The sequence below is a fragment of the Cryptomeria japonica genome, chromosome 8 (assembly GCF_030272615.1).
Source record: "Cryptomeria japonica chromosome 8, Sugi_1.0, whole genome shotgun sequence".
NCBI classification, from domain to species: domain Eukaryota; kingdom Viridiplantae; phylum Streptophyta; class Pinopsida; order Cupressales; family Cupressaceae; genus Cryptomeria; species Cryptomeria japonica.
The window spans coordinates 727,018,232-727,041,012 of NC_081412.1; the positions used below are offsets into that span (position 1 = coordinate 727,018,232).

The following is a 22,781-nucleotide window of genomic DNA, read 5'->3' on the forward strand; positions in this document are numbered from 1 at the left end:
GGAGGTTCATCATATTTTGTTTCATTTATAGATGATTATTCCTGTAAGGTGTGGAATTATCTTCTCAAGAAGAAATCTGAAGTGTTTTCTTATTTTAAAAGGTTTAGAGCTTTGGTAGAGAATCAGAAAGGTAAGACAATAAAATGTTTTAGAACTGATAATGGAGGTGAGTTTTGTTCACGAGAATTTAATCAATTTTGGAATGAGCATGGAATTGCAAGGCAGTTGATAGTTGCTAGGACACCACAATAAAATGGTGTTGTTGAACGCACGAACCGTACAATCATGGAGCAAGCCAGATGCATGTTGAATACTGCTGGTTTGGAGCATAAATTTAGGGGCGAGACTTTAAATAAAACTTGTTTCCTGATCAATAGATCTCCCACTACTGCTCTTGATAAAAGAATTCCAGAAGAAATATGGAAAGGTAAACCAGTTGATTACTCATTCCTTTGTATTTTTGGTTGCAATGCTTATGTACACATTCCTAAAGAGAATAGAATTAAGCTAGACAAAAACACAAAATGTATTTTTATTGTCTATGTAGAAGGTACAAAGGGGTATAGATTGTGGGATACTGTTGCCCACAAGATTATTATTAGTTGAGATGTGTATTTTAATAAAAATTCAATGCAAAGAGGTAAATAACAACAAGGTATGTAAGTTATTCCAGTAGAGGTTAAAAGATGTGATGTTCATCTAGATGTGCTTGATGAAGAACAACCAGATGCAAAGCAACTAGATGAAGATCAACCAAAAGAACAACAACTAGTTGAGCCATGGGGTGGATTATCATCTATTTTAAGAAGATCCAGTAGAGTAATCAAACCACTTGTAAGGTTTCTCCTACTTGTAATTCTTCTTATGCATTACTTACTGATGTTGGTGAACCTAGTTCATATTAGGAGGCTTGTGAAGTTGAATGTACAAGCAAATGGACATTTGCTATAGAAGAGGAGATGAAAGCTCTGCATAAGAACAAAACATGGGAGTTTGTGCCATTGCCTAAGGGGAGAAAAGCTATTGGGAACAAGTGGGTCTTCAAGATTAAGAGAGATTTAAATGATAATTTGGAGAGATATAAATATTGGTTGGTGGCCAAGGGGTATGCACAGAAATCTAGTATTGATTTTGATGAATTTTTTTCACCTATTGTACGGTAAGTACTATTAGAGTTGGTTTAGCTCTTGTTGCTAATCTTGATTTGGAGTTAGAATAGTTAGATGTAAAAACAACCTTCCTGCATGGTTATCTCTCTGAGGAGATTTATATGTAACAACCAGAAGGTTTTGAGGAAAGAGGCAATGAGAATCCTGTTTGTAGGTTGAGAAAATCGCTGTATGGTTTGAAATAGCTGCCAAGGTGTTGGTACAAGTGGTTTGATTCCTTCATGTTGAGTTTGGGTTTTAGTAGATGTGAGGCTAATAATTGTGCCTATTTTCAAAGGTATGATGATAGTATTTTTATTATTCTACTACTGTATGTTGATGACATGTTGGTAGCAGGTCCCAACATGTATAAAATCAACCATTTGAAAACTCAGCTTGCTAGGGAGTTTGAGATGAAGGACTTAGGCAGTGCAAATTAGACTCTTGGAATGAGGATACATAGAGAGAAACAACAAGAAATTATGGTTGTCATAGAAAAATTATGTGGAGAAGGTTCTACATTGCTTCAATATGCAGAAAACACAACCAGTTAGTACTCCATTTCCTGTTCATATTAAATTGTCTTCTGAATAGTGCCCTAGCACAAAAGCATAGAAGAAACAAATGTCTCATGTACCATACTCATCAATAGTAGGAAGTCTTATGTTGACCATGGTGTGCACCAGACCAGACATTGCACAAACAGTGGGAGTTGTCAATAGGTACATGGTCATTTGGTGTAGAACTTCTCTTGGTTTACAGATTATGTGATGATAGACAACATTGGCAATGGTCTTTCTGTAGAGGAATTATTCAAGACTTTAAAATTTGACTTCAAGTGGGAGAATGTTGGAATGTGAAGTCAATTAGGACTCGTCTTCCGTATGTGTCATACAAATTGTCATCAATTAGGACTCGTCTTCCGTATGTGTCATACAAATTGTCATCAATTAGGACTCTGGTCCGTATGTGTCATACATGTAATTGTGTGAGTAGTACTTACTATATTTAGTAAGTTGTCTCCAACTAGGACTCTACAACTCGGTTGTATTGACTTGATAAATTATTAAGTGATTCATAGTATAATCGTGTTGGACTCTATATGTGTCAACCTTGTAGATGATTGAGTGCCACATATAGGCTTATTCAATAATATGACTATAGTTGTGGCATTCTAAGAGTTAGAGGTGGCAAATTTGAAAACTTAATTATTGCATTTTCTTTCTCAAATTTGTGTATATATAGAGTAGCTCTTCTTCCTTTAAGAGCCAAAGATCTAAAAGGCTTTGAGATTGTTGTGACTTTGTAATTCCTGCGAATCAATACGAAAGACAAATTTTCCCGTGGTTTTTTACTTGTATATTTTTAACAGATTTTTTCACGTAAATCTGTGTGTTATGCACTATTGTTCTTCTTTGCAAGCTTACATTTGGAAGACTAAAACAATAGCTTACATTTGGAAGACTTCTGAATGATAGTGAAATTAGATTGATGCAGATAAACAACGAGTTGAATAACTAATTGCATTATTCAGTAAGATAAAACTCTGTGAAGTTATTAAACAAAATGACATTTCAGATCATACAACACATTCCTTTATCAAAATTAAATCATAATATTAGAAAGACACTAGACTTCACCAAACAAGCAGACCAACGATAAAAAGCCAACTATAGTAAAGCAAATGTCTCACAGAAAGCCCAATGACAATTTAGATTAGGAAAATATTGTGTATTATATAGTTTTGAAGTTTTGTATAAAATTGGAAAGTTTGGTCCAGAATCAACAACGAATGTAAAACTCACTGTGGGACTAAGAAATTAGCGTGTCCTGTAGAGAGAAGAGCACCACGAAGCAGTTATTATTTCACTAGTGAGAAGAAGCTCTTCCAAATAATCCACACCCATATCCTCCAACTCCATCACAGATCTCTCACTGCCTCACATGTTCTTCCCTCCTTCTTCTTCTTCTTCTTCTTTTGCAATATGATCTCCACTTCCAAGACTCTCCTCCTCCTTGAATGCTTGTGAACTCATGAAATGAGAGTTTATTATAGGAAAGTTGAGGATAGCTCTTGGGCCTCTAATGCTTAGGGCAGAACTGCCGTAAGCCATGGCCGCTTCCTCTGCACTATTGAATGTCCCAAGCCATATTCTAATCCCCTTTCTGTTTGAGTCTCTAATCCCAGTAGCATATTTCCCCCATGGCCTTTTCCTCACCCCTCTGTAATGCTTTTCTCCACCCACTTCTGATTTCTTCTTCCTTTCATGCCCAATCTTATCTCTATCTCCATGAGAATTTGATGGCATATCATTTACTCTAACTTTCTTGATAAGAATGGGTTCACTAGAATGGGTTCACTGTGCTCTCCTCCTCTCTTTTCTACCTTGAAGGTGTTCATTGCTTTTCCTTTGATGAGCATTTGAGCTTTAGAATGTTCACTTTTATACACAAACCAGTGAATTAAAAAACGTTTGACTTGTGTGTTGAGAAGAACCATAAATAAGATACAATCAAAACAAAAAACTATTGAAATACAATTAAGAATGAGAAAAGTTTATGAACTTCACCTTGCAGGCTGAAGTTATTATCCATCCCTCACTAATATCCTCTTGATGGCATTCTAAATCAACATTCTGCTACACAAGATGTTTTGATAGTCACTCAATATGACAATGTTCTCAAAAGATTTGTTTCCAGGGCATTTATGTTATGTTTATGATAATGTCAAATGGTTCCCACTTGATAGATTCTTTCAAACCCGTTTCTTTAAAAATGTAGTCATAGATAGCAGTTTCATGAAATCAAAAGGTAGTCCACCATCAGTAACCAGAGTTGGCAAGATGGATTGCATTTACCTTTTCCTGGAGCTTCTTAGATGATTATGTCTTATTGATAGAAATGATAAATAGGAAAGTAAATAGATGAAACATAACTGGAAGGGAGGTCATTCACCATGTTGCAAGTCAATGCTTCCTATATATTAGATAAAAAGTCCTATTACATTCATGTTGAATCTAACTTGTCAATTTTAATGAACAAGTATCGATATTTTAGTTATAATTAGTTTGATCTTATGTACACTATTAAGCTCAAAAAAATAATACCACAATCTTGTAGATTTGTTTCAGATCAGTCTTTCACTGAATGTTTTGTAATGCATCCGTTTTATTTAATTCTATCTTACAGTTTTCTTTATAAATTAAATAATTATAATTATTGATAAAATTTAATTTTTTTATTTTTAATATTAAATTTCTTGGAAGCTTCTAAATATGATTGTTTAAAACATTTTTCATTAACATTTCATATAATATTTCTATGATCTATTATCAAAATTAAGTGAATCAAAGAAGAGAATAATTTACTACAAATTATTTAGAATTTGATATTTTCTAAAAGTGAAACTAAGCTGACACACAGAAACGAAGAGTTGAATAGCTAATTCTATTAAACTAAACCAAACTTCTCATAGAAATTTCTTGAAATCTTCTGGATATGATTGTGTAAATTTTTTTCCATCAACATTTCAAATCATATTCCATGATCCATAATGAGAATGGAGCAAGCCAAAAAAGAGAATAGTTTACTACAAATTATTTAGAATTGATGTTTCTAAGTGAATTATATCTGTGGTCAAAGGAATTAAAGGCCTTAAAAAACTGAGCTCATGTTTGGAGGACTTTCAAATGACGATGAAACTAGATTGATGCACAGAAACAAAGAGTTCAATAGCTAATTCTAATAAACTAAATCAACTTTCTCACACAATTATCTTGAAAGCTTCTGGATATGATTGTGCAAATATTTTCCCATCAATATTTCAGATCATATTCCATGATCTATCATCAAAATAACATGAGCCAAAGAAGATAATAATTTACATCAAATAATTTAAAATTGATGTTTTCAACTGAACTATATCACTGATCAAAGGAATTGAAGGGCTAAAACAACAACTCACATTTGGGAGACTTTTGAATGAAAGTGAAACTAGATTGACGCAGATAAACAAAGAGTTGAATAACTAATTTCACTATTTAGAATAATGATGTTTCTATAGTTCATAATGATTTTAAATAGTTTTTAAGATAAAACTGTATTAAGTTATTTACAAAAATTGACATTTCAGAGTTGAATAACTAATTTCACTATTTAGAATAATGATGTTTCTATAGTTCATAATGATTTTAAATAGTTTTTAAGATAAAACTGTATTAAGTTATTTACAAAAATTGACATTTCAGATCATACTGCACAATCCATCGCGAAAATTAGATAATAAAGAGACAAGACAGTTTAAACAAGTGTAAATAACAAACAAGCAGATCAACTATGAACCTGGAAAAAGCCAGTTAAACTAAACTAAATGTCTCACAGAATGCCCAATGATTAGGAAAATATTGGGTATAATATAGTTTTGAAGTTTTATATAAAATTAGCAAGTTTGGTTCAGAATCAACAGTGATTATAAAACACACCGTGGGACTAAGAAATTTGCCTGTCCTGTAATGAAGCAGAGCACCACGAAGCAGTTATTATTTCACTAGTGAGAAGAAGGTCTTCCAAATAGTCCACACCCATATCTTCCAACTCTATCACAGATCTTTGACTGCCCTCACCTGTTGTTTCTTCTTCTTTTTCTTCTTTTATAATATGATCTCCACTGTGAAGACTCTCTTTCTCCTCCTTGAATGCTTGTGGACTCATCAAATGAGAGTTTATTATAGGAAAGTTGATGATAGCTCTTGGGCCTCTAATGCTGATGGCAGCTCTGTCATAAGCCATGGCTGCTTCCTCTGCATTATTGAATGTCCCAAGCCATATTCTAATCCCTTTTCTGTTTGAGTCTCTAATCTCAGCAGCATATTTCCCCCATGGCCTTTTTCTCACACCTCTGTAATGCTTTTCTCCCCCAACTTGCTTCCTTTCATGCCCGATCTCATCTCTATCTCCACGAGAACTTAGTGGTATTTCATTTACTCTAACTTTCTTGATAAGAATGGGTCCATTGTATTCTCCTCCTCTCTTGATCTGTACCTTGGAGGTGGTCATTGCTTTTCCTTTGATTGGCAGATGAGGATTCCCAATTGAATTGGTTGAGCATTAGAATTTTTCCTTTTATACACAAACCAGTGAATTAAAAAACGTTTGACTCGTGTGTTAAGGAGAGGCCTCGTCAACTTTTGCCGGCCGAAAGACCCGATTGCAAAATTTTCTTTGTTAAATTAGGGATTGGTCTAGAGTTGGACAAATTAAAAAAATGACAAAAATGTCGTGTGCTTTGAATATTCTTTAGGAAATAATGATAAAAAACATATGGAAGACAGTATAATGTCGTCACATCTCCCATGTTGGTCCACTTTGGCACCTTAGGGTTTTGGAGGTTAGTTCAGATTTCAAAGTTTATTGCACATGGGTGGCCCAACGGTCGTTTTCGTTTTGACGATTTTTAGAAGTACTCGTGAAGTAAGTAATATTACGTGAGGTCATTGCCAATAGTTGATTTGACTCTTACAATCTTTAGATTTGATGAGGTGGCATGGGGCATTCTAGATTTGATGAGGTGGCATGGGGCATTCTACATTTGAGAAAATTTAAATTTATGTTATATTTTGGATTTCAATTAATTAATAAATAAAATTAAATATGTATTTGATTCAAAAATTTAAAATTGTGTTATATTTTGGATATCAATTGATTAATAAATAGAATTAAATATGTATTTGACTTGAAAATTAAAATTGTGAATTTAGGGGAATGGATATCTTTAAGTCCTTGGTTCTAAGTCAAAGAGGTTCTTGTGCTTTTTTATTGGATAGAAAAAACATTTGTGGATGACCTCCATAAAAAAATGTCATGTTAAAATTTAATTAACTAATTAATAAATAAGGTCAAATATGTATTTTGAGTGTTAGATTGACAATAATTGATATTAAAAGAGATTTTAACATTTAATATTTAAGTTTGAGAATCTAGTCAATTAGAAAAAATGTTGATATCAATAGTTCAATTTGAAATTAGAACATTTTACATATTTTAATGAAAGTATAAATTAATCTAGATTAATTTATGAGAGTTAGGACTCATAAATTAGATAGTTATAAAAATTATTTTTTAAAAGGTATAAAAAGAGATGGTGTTAGTTTTAAATTTGATGAGATATATTTTCTATGTGATTTTGAGATTTGATGAGGTGGCATGGGGTAGTGTTTATATTGTATCTTTGACTTGAAATTTAAAATTATGTTATACTTTGAATTTAAATTAATTAATAAATAGGGTCAAATGTGTATTTTGAATGTCAGATAATATTTTGTATGGAAAGGGATTTTAAATGTTTAACTTTTGAAATTGAGTTAATTAGAATTTTTTTTGTTAAATATTTCAAATTTTAAATCAAAATCAAAATTTAAAATTATGTTATACTTTGAATTTCAATTAATTAATAAATAGGGTCAAATGTGTATTTTGAATGTCAGATAATATTTTGTATGGAAAGGGATTTTAATACTTAAATGTTTAACTTTTCAAATTGAGTTAATTAGAATTTTTTTTGTTAAATATTTTAAATTTTAAATCAAAATAGTCTAAGCCTTTTTGTTATAAATGTTAGTTTTAGATTAGAAAGATATCAATTAAACAAATGAATAGAATGAACACAAAGAACACAAGAATACCCTAGGAAAACCTTCCTCCTGAAGGTGAAAAAACCAGCAAACAATCTCATATTATATTAGATCAGAATAAGTATGACTTTACAAGTTTGCTTCAACTCTTGAAGCAATATGAACTGTTGTTCATGAACCCGAGTTGTAATAGGACATCAACCAATCCTCAAATTGATTCGCACATGCTAGAATATGTCTTCAATATGCTGTGAATGGATTCACAGTGTTGAATGTGGAATTCGCTACTCAATGAGGTAATTCACTACCCTAGGAAGTAATTTGTTGATCATGTTATGATTCGCTGACGAGGAGATATCATTCGTTGATCTGATTATGCTCTACTGAAAGAAATAGTTTTTTGAATGCTTCATTGAGTGAATGTTGAATGAATGAACCTTGCATATATATGCCTTAGCCAAACTCATATCATGAGTCAACTCACTAGAGAAGACAATAATAATAATACGATATTCCTCAAAGGGAGCAAACATATAGGGTCGACCCTATATGAGATTTGCAATTTATAAAAGAAACTTATTACATAGGTAAATATAAGGGTCCACATCTTAGACCTATAATTGTCTAAGGCCGATTAGGAAAATTAGACAATTATGTAAGCTATGTTGCCCACTAGAAGGATGTGACCATAGCTACAACATCAACACTCCCTCTTAGCTAGGTAGGAATCCTTCTGAGTTACATAGTGAAATCCACCATGGATACTCCCAGAGGGTGGGTCCATCATGGCTACTCCTATGTATGGAAATGCAAATGAACACAAGTGCCCATCATAAAATCCTCAACATGATTTCGTCATCTCATCATGACGTTCACCATGGCTACTCCCAGAGGGTGAATGAGCGCAAGTACTAATTCATGGAGTCTCTCACATGAAATCCACCATAGCTACTCCTAGAGGGTGGATCCACCATGGCTACTCCCAGAGGGTGGAACAAGGGCTTTCAACTGAAACTTCTCTCACAGAAAAGAATGCACTAACAAGAGTTTGTACCTCAAACTTCTCTTGCAAAAAAGAATGCACTAACAAGAGTTTGTACCTCAAAATTCTCTCACAAATAAGAATGCATTAACAAGGGCTTGCACCTCAAAATTCTCTCACAGAGAAGAATGCATTAACAAGGGCTTGCACCTCAAACTTCTCTCACAGAGAAGAATGCATTAACCAAATATTCATGATGATGTGGCTCCCTCTAAACTTGATATAAACCTACTGACCTCCTCATCCAAATATGTTAGGCTCCCTCTAAAGCTGAAATTTCAAGCTCCCTCTGAAGCTGAAATGTTAGGCTCCCTTTGAAGATGAAATGTTATTTCCTCCTTCCTTGAAGGTATACATCGTAGAGAAAATATGAGAAATGCTTTCAATCATCAACTCACTTTTATAACTGCAAGCAGTAGGCTCTTTCTCCCTTGAATGAAATCTCTTTATATTGAAAGACTGCCTAGATGAGCATGAATAGAAAGAGCAATATCTCCAAAACATGAATGATAGGTCATCCCAAAGTTGTGTCATAATACCATCACAATAAGGAAGAACCTATTCATCCAAAGCATGGAAAATATCTCATAGTAAGTTGAAGAAATTGAAGCAAGACATTCAAATGCAGCTTGTCGTATGTGGACATCTGCAGACAATGTTGTTTCACAAATAAAATGCATAATGTAATTGCATGAATTAATAACTACATATGAAATTTATGAACATTAATCAAACATGGACTACTTATCTCTTTATATTAGTTTGAATAATCAACAATTTTAATGTATGTAAAGTTGCTCCTGATACACGTTCCAGTCAACCTTCCCCGCTGATGATAGAAATTAAACAAATGAACATAATGAACATAGAGAACACAAGAATACCATGGGAAAACCTTCCTCCTGAAGGTGAAAAACCTAGCAAACAATCTCATATTATATTAGATCAGAATAAGTATGACTTTACAAGTTTGCTTCACCTCTTGAAGCAATATGAACTATTGTTCATGAAGCTGAGTTGTAATAGGGCATCAACCAATCCTAAAACTGATTCACACATGCTGGAATATGTCTTCAATATGTTGTGAATAAATTCGTAGTGCTGAATGTGGATTTCATTTCTCAATGAGGTGATTCTCTGATCATGTTATGATTCACTGATGAGGAGATATTATTCATTGAACTAATTATGCTCTGCTAAAAGAAATAGTTCGCTAAATGCTTCATTAAGTGAATGATGAATGAATGAACCTTGTATATATATGCCTTAGCCAACCTCATATCATGAGTCGGCTCACTAAAGAAGACAATAATAATAATATGATATTCCTCAAAGGGGGCAGACATATATGGTCGACCCTATATGAGATTTGAAACTTACAAAAGCAACTTATTACATAGGTAAATATAAGGATCCATATCTTGGACCTATAATTGTCCAAGACCGATTAGGCCAATTAGACAATTATGTAAGCTATGTTGGTCCCTATAAGGATCCGACCATAGCTACAACATCAACAATACATATATTGATAATTTATTGAGCCTAAGAATTCATAATTTGATTATGTATTCTTCTAAAGAAAAATAATATTTAATAAAATGGTTAAGTTAGAATTTTTACGTAAATGAAATGAATCAAAGTATAAATTAACTTAGATTGATTAAGGAGAGCTAGTACTCATTAACTAGATAGTTATAACAATTTTTATTAAAAAAAAAAATATAAAAATGATAGGGTTAGTTCTAAATTGCATAAGATACATCTAATGCAATTTTTTTTTTATCAACCAACGGTTGAAGTCAAATATATTAAATAAAAGTACCATATAAATAATAATATGGTTTAAACATGTCTGATAATTGACCATTCAAAATATAAACCATGACATAGAAAGCCAAAAGCCATCTAAACCATGTCCAAACAAGCCAAAACAACCATCTAGGTTGAAAATGATAGTCCTAAAAAGTACACAGTTTAATCAGACAACCAAAAAGTTTGATAGAAAGCATATGGTAAGACAATCTCCCTGATATCAAATTTCCTAACACTGGAAGGCTTCTTGTCTTCAATATACAAAATGTCAAATCTACGAGGAGGTTTTTCGCCTTTGATCGTGACCATATAAACCTTAGGCAGAGGGCATGCGGGGCTTCACTAGCTAGATAATATTATCGAACATGCATTCATATTGGGAGGGTTTAATATCCTAAAAATTAGGGTACAATATATTGCCTATCAGGGAAAATAGGGGGTTTTTTAATTCAGGCTATGAAAAAGTGCAATATTTGGCAAAAATAAGGGGACTTTTAATCCAGCCTATGTATTGGGAGGGGGTGACAAAAAAGGAGCTTAGGGCAATATTTTTTTAAATAGGGGGATTCTTTAGTATGCTACATGAACGTACGTGCTATAACCTAGGTTCACTAAGTGAATCCCTCGTGGAAAAGGGATAGTGATATTTTCATCTACATTTCTCAAAACATTGCTCAAATCTCCCACTAAAACCAATTTAAAAACGCTCCTACAAAATGCTTCAGCTTTGGTTTTTGGAAGTCCAAAATGCAGAAGGATTGCTATAAACATATATTGGAATCTCCATATTCACCCCATACTTGTGGTCATCTCAAAGAAATCTTCACCCAAGATGTATTTAATTTCCCTAAGAATGACATAATGATACTCATCTAGTACCTCCTTCAAACATTTATCTTTTATTTTGCCAAATAATGGCATTTGTCTCTTGGATGAAATTAATTTGATGGCGGAGTCCATGATCTCTACAACATAAACCCAATCCTACTACAATAGAAGCTTTAGGAGAAAAAAATCTATCTTTGAATTCGGAAGGACAAAGAAGAAGAATGAAAATGGTGGAAGCTTGATGGAGAAACAAAATGACGCTCAAACTTAGCAAAATCCACAAAGAATGATAGCACCTGATGCAAATGGATTAGTTGCATCCTTTCTAATAAATTCTCATTCCATGCATGTAATTGCCAAACTTAATGGAAGTGCCTAACTTAATAAGCTCTTTTTAAACTCAACCACCAAATTTTGTTTTCCATTTTTAGAGACCTTCTATGAAAAAGGTATTTAAGTCTTAAGCCACCCCCACAAAACTAGCAAGGATCAATGACTATTACATAGGTAAATATTGTCTAGATCCATCCTTTGACAAAAATCATTTAAATCTCCATCCCCAAAAAAAAATTTCCATTTCTTGAAGATCGATCCACCACTAATAAACTGCTATCAAAGATAAAAGAAATATTTTCTAACTTAATCCACTTGACCAATTTTTCATTAAATACCCCAACCCAAGAGGGTGACAATCATTTTTGAAATTGAGGCCTTAGATTTTCCAAGCATCTGTCCCATCACCCAAAAAATTCAACTGTTGGGATCTGCAATACTTAACTTCACATCAAATAGAACTCAGAAAATTGAAAATAATTCTCTCCAATGTTTAATTCTTCATTCCTAAGAAATTAATCTAAACTAAACAACTACTTCTAAATCAATTCGTTGAGCCAAAAATTCAAAATTTTGGAAAAAAAAGTAAGTTGAATCACTGTACTCCTGAATCTAAAATCTCCAAAGGTCATGGAACTATAATGTTTTTCTCATTGAATCCATCTACTCCCCTATTTACTAAATGATCTATCATACCATTATCTTATCTAAAAATATGATTAATGGTAAAAGCTTCAAAATTTATGAGAAAATCAATGGCTTTGCTTAAAAAGGAGTTGAGTCTCAAATTTGTGTTTTTTCATGTCCTTGTAGCATTGATAATTATAGCCGAGTCTCCCTCAATTTTCACTTTCTTAAGACCAAGTTCCCTACAGATAGCTAGACCTTCAATAGCATCTTGAAAAAATGCAGCATTATTAGTATCATCTGCTAAAACTTTGGCTTTTTTGGCTTCAATCACTCCATTTGAAGAATGAATTATACATTCATCTCTAGAGGCTCTAGGATTTCCTTGGGAAGCCCCATCAAAATTCTTTTTATACCATCCTTCTTTTGATGGAATGCAAGTTGACAAATCTCAAGATTGTTTTAATGATTCTTCACCCCTATCCCAGCAAAGGGAGGATTTTTCAAGCTAAATTAAAGTCCCTTCATTTTTCTATCCCAGCTAGAAAATTGAGATCTTTTTGGCTTCTAGGTTGAGAGTCTACTATTAACTACTTCCACAATGGCCGCTTCAAGTTTATTCATAAAAGTCTCCCAAGAAAAGTTTTCCCCTTGAAAAATTCTTCTATTTCTTTCCTTCCAAATCTCCCAAATTAAAACTAATGGAGAAGAAATCCATAATGAATTAAAGAGACTTAATGAATAAGGATTAGGCCAAATTTTGAATAAGCTCAAGATGTCATTTGACAAAGTTGACATCCAACCTACTTTTGTTCATAACCATTGCCAACATTCAGAAGCAAAGGGACATGATAGTAAAATGTAATTTATTTATCCTTCTTCATTCTCACATAGAACACACATTGATGGGCCTGAATAGCTAATATTCTTAAACCATCTTGTAGTTAATATTCTACCCTATAATGTAGCCCAAGGAAAATAGCCTGCTTTAGGAAGACACTTTTTATCCCAACAAAGAGAAACAAGAAGTCCGGTTCTCTCAAAGTTTTATCCCAACAAAGAGAAACAAGAAGTTCAGTTCTCTCAACTATTGATTTATAGCCATCCCTTGAGTTATATAACATCCTGAATTTGCCCTTGTCCAAATGATCAAGTCAGATCCTTCATTTATTACTAAAGATCTATTCTGTAGTATGTCCATTAGAGTTTTAATTTCTATTCTATCAACTAGTAAATCCTCAAAGCTTTTCCATTTCCAACCCATCAAGAGGTTCACATCTACGAATTCAATGTAGTCTTTCACAAAATGCCCCACCTTCTTTCTATGATAGCCTTAAGATAATTCTAACCCATCAATTTTTCTATAGTCGAATAACCACCCTATGAATCTTACCAGAAAAGATCTTTTCCTCCATCCTTCACATTCCATGAGATATGATCTGTGATGAGATTTCTACAGTTAAGAATGAAATTCCACGCCCTAGAGCCTTTTGCAGGGTTTTGGACTCCAAAAATACCTTCAAAACTCATATCTTCCAAGTATTTCCCTTTAAGAATTCTAACACATTTCCAATTGGAATCCTTACAGATTTTCAAAATTAATTTTTCTCCTAGAGCTTTTTTTTTCCATAATTGATTCCTCAATCCAACATACCCCAAATATTTTGGTTTGCAAATCTTTTCCCAAGATATCAAAACCTTTTTTCTTTTTTTTTGGCCATTTCTTGCCAAAATAAAGATCTCATTTTCTTAACTAAATTTGTGTTTTCTTTGATTAAAAGATATAGGCAAGACATAAGGCAAATGAGAATTATAATTCTACTTGCCCAAGAAAGCCATTTTGTTTTCTAGGAATCCATTTTTATCCATCCCTTCTCCCATCAGATCCCAAGCTTTGGTTGCTCTCAAATCCTTATCTAAGGGCAAACCTAGATATGGACATGGAAGTTTCCCTTCCTTGAATCTCAACTGATCTAAGATTTGATTCTCTATCCCCATCTTCACATTAAAAAAGAAAAGTTCTTATTTATCTTGGTTTACCTGTTGACCTAAAGCTTTAGCATATATTCTAAGTATTTTCTTGAGTTAGTTGCTTCTCTTCTATCAACTTGACCAAATAACATAGTATCATTTGCAAATTGTTGATGAGTAACAAAGTCAACTGAATTATTGATATTTATGCCTCTAATTAGGCCATCCTATTGATATTTATAGAAAGTTCAGCCCAAAGATTCTACCATGATGATGAAAAGGAAGGGATAAATAGGATCTCCCTATCGAAGACCTCTAGAAGAATCAAATAAGCCTTGAGGAGATCTATTAATTAAAACTGAAAAACATGGAATTGACATATAATAAAAAATAAAATTGATCCACATTTTGGAGAAACCAAAAGCCTCTAAACATTTACATAAAAACCTCCAGTCAACTTTATCATATGCCTTACTGATATCCAATTTGATGAGCATACTTGGATTCTTATTGTTTTGAATAGAATGAATGACTTCTTGAGCAATGATCACTCCATCCAATATGGATCTTCTCAGAACAAATCTTGTTTTTTTTTATAAGATTATAGATGGAAGAATTCACTTCAATATATTAGTTAAGACTTTTGAAAAGATCTTATAAACTATATTACAAAAGGAAATGGGCCTAAATTGATCCAATTTAAAAGATATTTCTCTATTAGGAATTGAGACAATGAAGATTTTATTGAACTCTTTCATAACATTTCCTGAGTTACTTGTTGCCTCTAAGGCCTCAGTTAACTCAATCCCTAAGATTTGCCAACATTTTTGAAAAAAACGGGTTGGGAATCCATGTGGCCTTGGAGATTTGTCTAGATGAAGTTGATTGAGAGCAATTTCTACTGCTTGTTTAGAAAATTTATTATTGAGCATTAAATTATCATCTACACAAAATTATGCTTGGAATATTCATTAATAGTTTATTTTGAGAACCCAAATCTGACCCATCCCAATTGTTTAAGATTTCTGCAAAGAAGGATGTCTCATTTTTCTAAGATAGCATAAAGATCTTCAACCATATTTCCTTGCTCATTTTTAATCCTCGAGATTTTATTTATTTCTTTTCTTTGTTTAGTACTATTATGGAAAAAATTTGAATTTGTATCTCCCTCAGAGAGCCAAACATCCCTAGATTTTTGTCTCCAAAAGGTTTCCTCATTCACTAAAATTTCTTCATAGGCCTAGAGAAGCTCCTTCTCCTTAATAAAAACTATTTTGATCCATCCCATGATCTATAACCTCTTTGTTTAGTATCTCCATTCCGTTTTCCACTCTTATTTTGACTTGAAAAATGTTTAGAAATTGCTCTCTATTCCATATAAGGAGATTTTGTTTGATCTTTAATTTAGACATGAAAAAAAATAGTTTGGATCCTTCAAACCTTGCTTCTTTCCACCATTTTTTGACCAATTGAAAAAAAATTTGATCCCTCATCCACATTTTTTCAAACTTAAATGGACAATTTAAGGGTTTCTTATCACCAAAGAGTTCTAACTATATCGGGTAGTGGTCTAACCTAGATATTGGTAGAATTAAATATTTTAATGTGAAAGGGATTTAGGAAACATCTTTTCTAAATAAAAAATTATCCAAATTCTTAGCTATGTAGCTAAAAATATTAGTTTTTAGGGACGTGGGTCCCATCGGGCATGCGAGAATTAAGACGGGAAAAAGAAGGAAGGTGGATTTAATGGCTAGCATACAAATCAAAACACTAAAACATATAAAAACATGAAGACAAATGCTTTTTACCTTCTCCCTCGGATGGAGTTTGGATGAAGTCGAAGTGCACCCAAATGCCTTCAACGTGATGTCGATTTTCTCCTAGATTGCTTGATGTGGTTGGCTCTCCAACATTGTGCACAAATGGATGTGATGGATTTGAAGGATGAGATGAATAATATGGCTAAGTATGGATGAAAGATAGCTTTGGGATGATGAGGGTGCAAAGATGGTTTCTTAGGCACAAACTAGTAGCATGAACTTGCTAAAATTGGAGATTAAATGTGAGGGGATGGAGTCCTCAATTTATAGGGAGAGAGGAGGAGAAATGAAGGGCTAGGATTGACCCAAGATGGAGGGTTAGGATTCTTTGTGAGCCCACACAAGGCCCAAGAGGAGGTGTGGAGACCAAGAGATATGTCTTAAAGGTATTTCTTGTCTCCACACTCCTCAAGGTACATTGGGAAGACTTCCCAATGTACCTTGAGAAGAGCAAGGGATGGGACATTTCTTGAGGGATGGAAAGGAAGAATTAAGAATTCTTCAAAAGGGATGCTCATGGGGATTGGAGGAATAAGGAGGAATTAAAAATTCCTTGGAAGATGAGATGCCTAGAGGAATGTGAGATTTTGAGGAAAAGGGCATTTAAGGAGAGTGGTTGGATGGAAGGGACAAGGAGTTGACTTTGTGGCTAATCACTATCAAATCATTGGGAGAGAGGTTAGAGGAAAGATTAGGTGGGATTAGGGTGGATAAGATTTGTAGGAGGATTTGACTAGGAGAGAGAATGAGTGGAGGGAATTAAAAATTAGAAGAATAATGCTAAGTGAGCTTAGGGAGTTTCTAGAAGAATTTATTAGGTTAATGATGGATTAGGAAAAGGTGATTTGTAGGAATCACTTAGGTTAACTAATTAATTGAAATTAATTAGTTAAAAGGAGGAATTTGAGAAGATTTAATATTGAGGATTTTTAGAAGAATAAAAGGGGATTGATTTATTAAATAAATCAATCATAGACTATAATGACAATATTAATTATAATTAATTAATATTGAGGAGAATTAAAACTTGGTATAATTAATAAATTAATTATGTTAGGAATTTAAAAATAATTAAAATAAGTGTCTACACCACCTCCCCTAACACTCTTCACTTCCATTTACCATACCTTCTAACTCACCTACCTTCCTATCCTCTATCCTCCATCCTCCATCCACCTTTCATACCCCATGCCTTAACCTCCTTCACATCTTAACTTAAACCTACCCTTCCATCTTACACCCTCACCTCCCTCCACTAACTTCCTTTCCACCTTACCCCTACCCCTATTCTATCCTAACATCTCCCTTCACCTCATACCTTCTATCTCACACTCCCTTTAACCTGCCATCCACACTACCTACCCCTTTATTCCCCTATAATCACCTATTCTAACCCACATCCCATAAGTCTTACTTCCTTTATTTCCCTAAGCTTACCTCTACCCCACACCTATTACCCTACCCTTACCATCTTATCACCTACCCCCATCCTAACCTACCCATATCCTATCCCTATCCTATCTACCACCCTACCCCCTTACCCTTTTTCCTTAGCCCCTTATAACTCCCATTATAACCTACATACCCTTTACCCTTTCATGACCCCCTTATACCTCCCACTCCACTATTTCCCCCAACATATCCTAACTCCAACCCCTTTTACCTTCCACATCCTAAACCTCATTCCCCCACGTATCTCCTACTTCCATCATTTATATCCCTTATGTCCCCCTTTCCTCCAACATCCCATTCCCCACTCTTTCTCCACGTAGCAGCTACCCTTAACATTTCCTACTACTCCCCCCTCATATTTCTCTCTGCCGTATCATGTCATCCTTTTGGGCCCCACACACTCAAAAATGGAGAATCAAATATGATTTTTTAAGACCTTCCTTGCTGGGACCCACTGAGCTTTAACCTGAGGATTTTAAGTGTTTTTAATTACGATGCCACATATTGCTTGGGCCCCACAAAATCTGAAATGGAGATTTTAAAAGCTTGTTTTAAGGCATAGTATTTCCTTTGACTTCCTTTACCACCGTAGCCTTTATTGGGCCCCACCAAACTCTAAGGTGAAGGAAAATGTTTTTATGACATTTTTTATTTTTATTTGTTTATAAGGAAAGAAACCACCTCATCATTTTATTTGGCTCCTAATATCCCCAACACATGCCATGATGAAACACAATGTAAGGTGGGGCACTTAGGATATAAACAAGCTGGCCTCTGAAGTGGAAGATGTGTCACATAAACAAAACATTGTGGGGGGGGGGGTAAACTCAAAATCAAATCACAAGAAGAGCAAGGCAGGCCCGAATATGATCTACAGAAGAAGAGCATAAAACTCTCAATTTGAACAAGGGAGAGATAAAGGTAGTTAACTTCCAGCATGGGAGAAAGGTGAATCAGGCTTATTTTGAAGGTAATCTCAATCATTTTGATGTGAATTTCACCAAGTGTCATCTTTCAGAGTCCAATTTGATGGAAGGTGAAGAATATTAGATTTCAAGATAGTAATACCGAGAGATAATTCATTTCGAGATTGATAAAGCTAATAATGTTGTTAAGTTTTGTTTGATTCTTCTTAATAGAAATTGTCTTTTTTTACACTTTCAAGTGAAAAAATAAAAGACTCAGGAAAATCAGAGCAGATCAGACCTAAATGAATTCAGGAAGCAGGATTCAAAAGGAACAGACCTAATTAGATGCAAGCCATCATTATCATCCAACACTAAATTTACAATCAGACCTGATTTGAGGTCAATTTCTGCTTGAGATGAAGCAAAAGCAACTTGTTTGAAGCCTAATTCTGTGCTTAATTCAAGGTTGAGGCAGAAGGATCTTAATTTGAATAAAGAAGAGCAGATTGGGGGTATTTCTATAGACCTAGTCCATATTAGATTCGGGTTGGATTTCATCAATCTGAAAGTGACGGATTTATGGGAAAAGGAATCCTGAATTTTACAAGGGAGAAGTGAATTCAACACAATCTAGGATAATTTCATTAACCACAATTTCTTGTGCAAATGAGGACAAATCACCAGTTTTCCCGAGGCTTGAGCATGTAAAATTGGAGAAAATTAGAGACCCTGGGCTAGATTATCAAATTTCACTCATGTCCCTTCCAAGGGTATAGGAGCGAATTCTCTTTAGGCTCCCTTTGCCCCCCTATTTGGATCAAAGACTTCACTTTAAGGCTTTGTTTGATACAAAATCCCATCATTTCCCTTTGAGGAGCAAGGTCATGAGGTTTAGACGTGAAGATTTGAAGAAAGAGATGAGAATTTGAGCTAGAGCATCAAATTCGCTCTTGACCCTTTCAAAGATACAGGAGCAAAATTCTTTTTAGGCTCTGTTTGTGCTTCTAATTTGGATGGAAATCTCACTTTAGAGTTTTGATTGAACTTACCTCTGAGGACGAATTTAAACAAGCTTGAACTTAGAAATTTGGAGAAGAAGTTAAGAATTTGAGCACAAGCATAAAATTCGCTCCTGACCCTTCCAAAGGTACAGGAGTCAATTTTACTAGACCTCCCCTCTTCTTTCTCATTTGGATCAAATTATTGGTTTTAGGCCTTGATTGAAGGGGAGATGTTTCTTTTATGCCTTTGAAGTACATTGAAATGAAGTTGAATGACAAAAGGTTAAGGATTTGAGCTATCAAGCAAATTTCGCTCCTGACCCTTCCAAAGGTACAAGAGTGAATTTTCCTAAGGGTCTCGTACCTCTCTAAGGTACACAAGCAAAACCTGTTGGAAGGTCCTCTTATCTCACCTAAAAAACTAAGAAGATCTTGTTTGAATCAAATTTGGGAGGAGATTGACTTGAGCACGATGAGAAGAGAATTTGGAAAATCAAGTCTAAGGCAAAGTGATAGGAATGAAGCGTGAATTGAGTCAAGAGGAAGAAATTCATTCATGTACCTTCCAAAGGTACAAGAGCGAAATATCTTGAAGAAGAGTGTTTTGTTAATCAAGATATCAAGACAAGCCTTCTTGAAGGTAATTTAAGCCTTTGTTGTAGCATGAACCTTCTAATGATAATGAAAATTGAGTATGTGAGTGAAAAAACTAAGATCAACCCTTAGTTCGCTCAGGTTCCTTCCAAAGGTAGAGGAGCAAAATGCATTGAGGATGAGTAATATGCTAATCATGGTGTGTTGTAAGTCTTCTTCATGGTGGTTTCAAGTGTTCAAGCATCCTAAACTTCATGCAAATTGTGAAAACTAAGCTTGGCTTCATCAAATATTGATGAAAATTTGACTTATATCCTAGCTCGTTCATGTACCTCTCTAAGGTACCAGGGCGAAATTCTATTAAAGGCAATTGCATTATGATAAAAAACCGAAAAGATCAAGAGAAGGCTAAGTGCAAGTCAACCTAGAAATATTTGATGCATTAATAAACCAATCTCACTTTGGCAGCAAAAGCAAATTCGAATTTTTAAATAGAAGTTGGCCAGCTAAAGGGAAATACAATTGATTTATTCATCCAAACAAAGTTAGCTTTCATCAAAGAAGTGCATTCTCCCATAAAGGTGCCTATATAAGGGAGGTTGATTCTTTAATTATTCATCATTCATTTCAAATCTTCTTCTTCAAAAAGCGAAATCCTTCAGCAGCTAAGAAGAAAATTCCATATTTGTCAACAATCTTCACAAGCTGAATTTAGCAAGAGCGAATTTGAGGAGCAACTGAATTCAATAAGAGTGAATTTGAGGAGAAGATTTCATTAGACAGATTGGTGATTGAGGAGGAAAATTTCAGGTCTTATAGAGATCAGCCACTTTAAGGCGTAGAGTACATCCTAACAACAACAAAATTCAACAAAGGAAGGACTGAATTCATCAAAGTAAGAGCAAATTTTCTCAAGCAAAGGACAATCTCTCCAAAACCTGCACCTATCAGACCTGCAAATCACATAAAATCAGAGATTATATCAAATTAAGAAATTGTATAACCTATATATCATGTGTTTGATATTCATTTGTTGTTTTGCAGCAAGAAAAGAATGAAATCAGAAAGACTAGGTTGGAGGGAGATTGGAATGAGGATCTCAAGAAGAATATTTCACATCAAGGTCAAAGGAAGACCTCTTCAAGAGGATCTTATAGGAAAACACAAGGAATCCAAGGAAAGGTACATCATTCCTCAAGCACATCAAGGATGATGAAGGATCGACCAAGGCAAGTACTAGACAAGGTGGCATCCTAGTCACTATTCCTCCAATCGGGAAGGTCCACATCGGCATGTCCAGATTCGGTGAAATGGGCTCATGCATGAAGGAACAAAATATGATGTACCTACCCCTATTTCCTATTGTTTCTCTTCATTGAATGTAATTTTCTCATTGGCTAAAAGGTTTTGTTGTAACAAACCCTAACTAGGGTTTTCAACTTGAAATCCTAGCCATTGATTGTAAATTAATCAGAGCCATTGAATTGTAAAGAGCTCTCTATATAAAGCTCTGGCTATTCATTTGTAAAAGGTTAATAGTGAATAGTTTGTGAATAGGATAGAAGAATAGAAGCTTAGATAGCAATTAGAGTAGAGTAGGAAGAGAAGGCAAGAGATTGTTGCCTAAAATTGTAAATAAACTTCATTTTTCATTGAGGTTATGGTGAAATGTGTCGTTTCTTGCAATACGCTTGGTTTCTTGTTAGATATTCATATTAGATGGTAGATAATTAAATTGAATGGGGAAAATTGTTGAATGTACTAGTGTGGAATCCTTTAGTCCATACCACTAGCCTCTTATTGATTGTGAGCATGCCTTGTGTGGTCAATTGGATTGATATGAGCCTAACATCGAATCATCCTACACTCATTGTTTATGCATTAACTTGAATGGTGATCAATGTTTGGTGGTAATGGTTTGAAAATATTTGAAACGTCCTTAGAAGACTGCACTGAGCTTGTGTCAAATTGTTCGTTTTGATGGCGAGACCTCGCTCAGTAGGATTCCATCTAATCATTCACTCAACTTCCTACATTCTTAAGATTAGAATAGAATCTCTCAACCCTTCGTCCTTCGCCATTTTTTCAAGTCAAGTTAACCTAGGACAAAGAGCATCGCCCAATTATAAAATCTGTCATGTTAGTCCAAAGGGCCATGAGGTCTTTTCTATTATAGCTGCCATCGGCCATCTTGGTGACTCTGGAGTGCTCCTTGTCTTTGTCAAAGAAACTCAACAAGTTCTCCTCCCTGACTTTTCTATTCTTGTAAAACCTTCTTCCAGTCATAGCCAGACCAGTGACCGTCACCACCAAAGTTTTATCAATTTGATAATCGACACCATAAGCCCTACGACTCTATTTTTCCATCTGTTAACAAAGGCCTCCATAATTTGAGGAGAGGGGCCATGAAGCTGGTTTAGGTAGGGGATGAGAGCACCATCAATGACTTCCTACCACACATCTTTATTCTTTTTCCACTTCTTGCAAGTAGAGGGCTCTTGTCTGTTCTTATCCCCTCCCATTATGCTCCTAGTCCCCAAATAATAGGAGAAGGGGCTCACTATTGCCAACCAGTCACAGAAAAAGGGCCACGTCCAAAGGATATCCAAA

At 34.4% G+C, this 22,781-nt stretch overlaps 2 protein-coding genes across 2 annotated transcripts; both read right to left on the reverse strand.

Annotated features, from left to right (window-relative positions):
- Nucleotides 1-3,088: 3,088 nt before the first annotated feature.
- LOC131046762 (ethylene-response factor C3-like) lies at nucleotides 3,089-3,457 on the reverse strand. The gene has a single exon (XM_057980552.2). It carries the CDS (start codon nucleotides 3,455-3,457, stop codon nucleotides 3,089-3,091), a length of 369 nt encoding a protein of 122 aa, XP_057836535.2.
- A 2,080-nt stretch (nucleotides 3,458-5,537) lies between these two features.
- On the reverse strand, nucleotides 5,538-6,221 carry LOC131046821 (ethylene-responsive transcription factor ERF095-like). The gene has a single exon (XM_057980607.2). The coding sequence runs from the start codon at nucleotides 6,201-6,203 to the stop codon at nucleotides 5,637-5,639; it is 567 nt and encodes a 188-aa protein (XP_057836590.1). The 5' UTR covers nucleotides 6,204-6,221; the 3' UTR covers nucleotides 5,538-5,636.
- Between the last annotated feature and the right edge of the window lie 16,560 nt (nucleotides 6,222-22,781).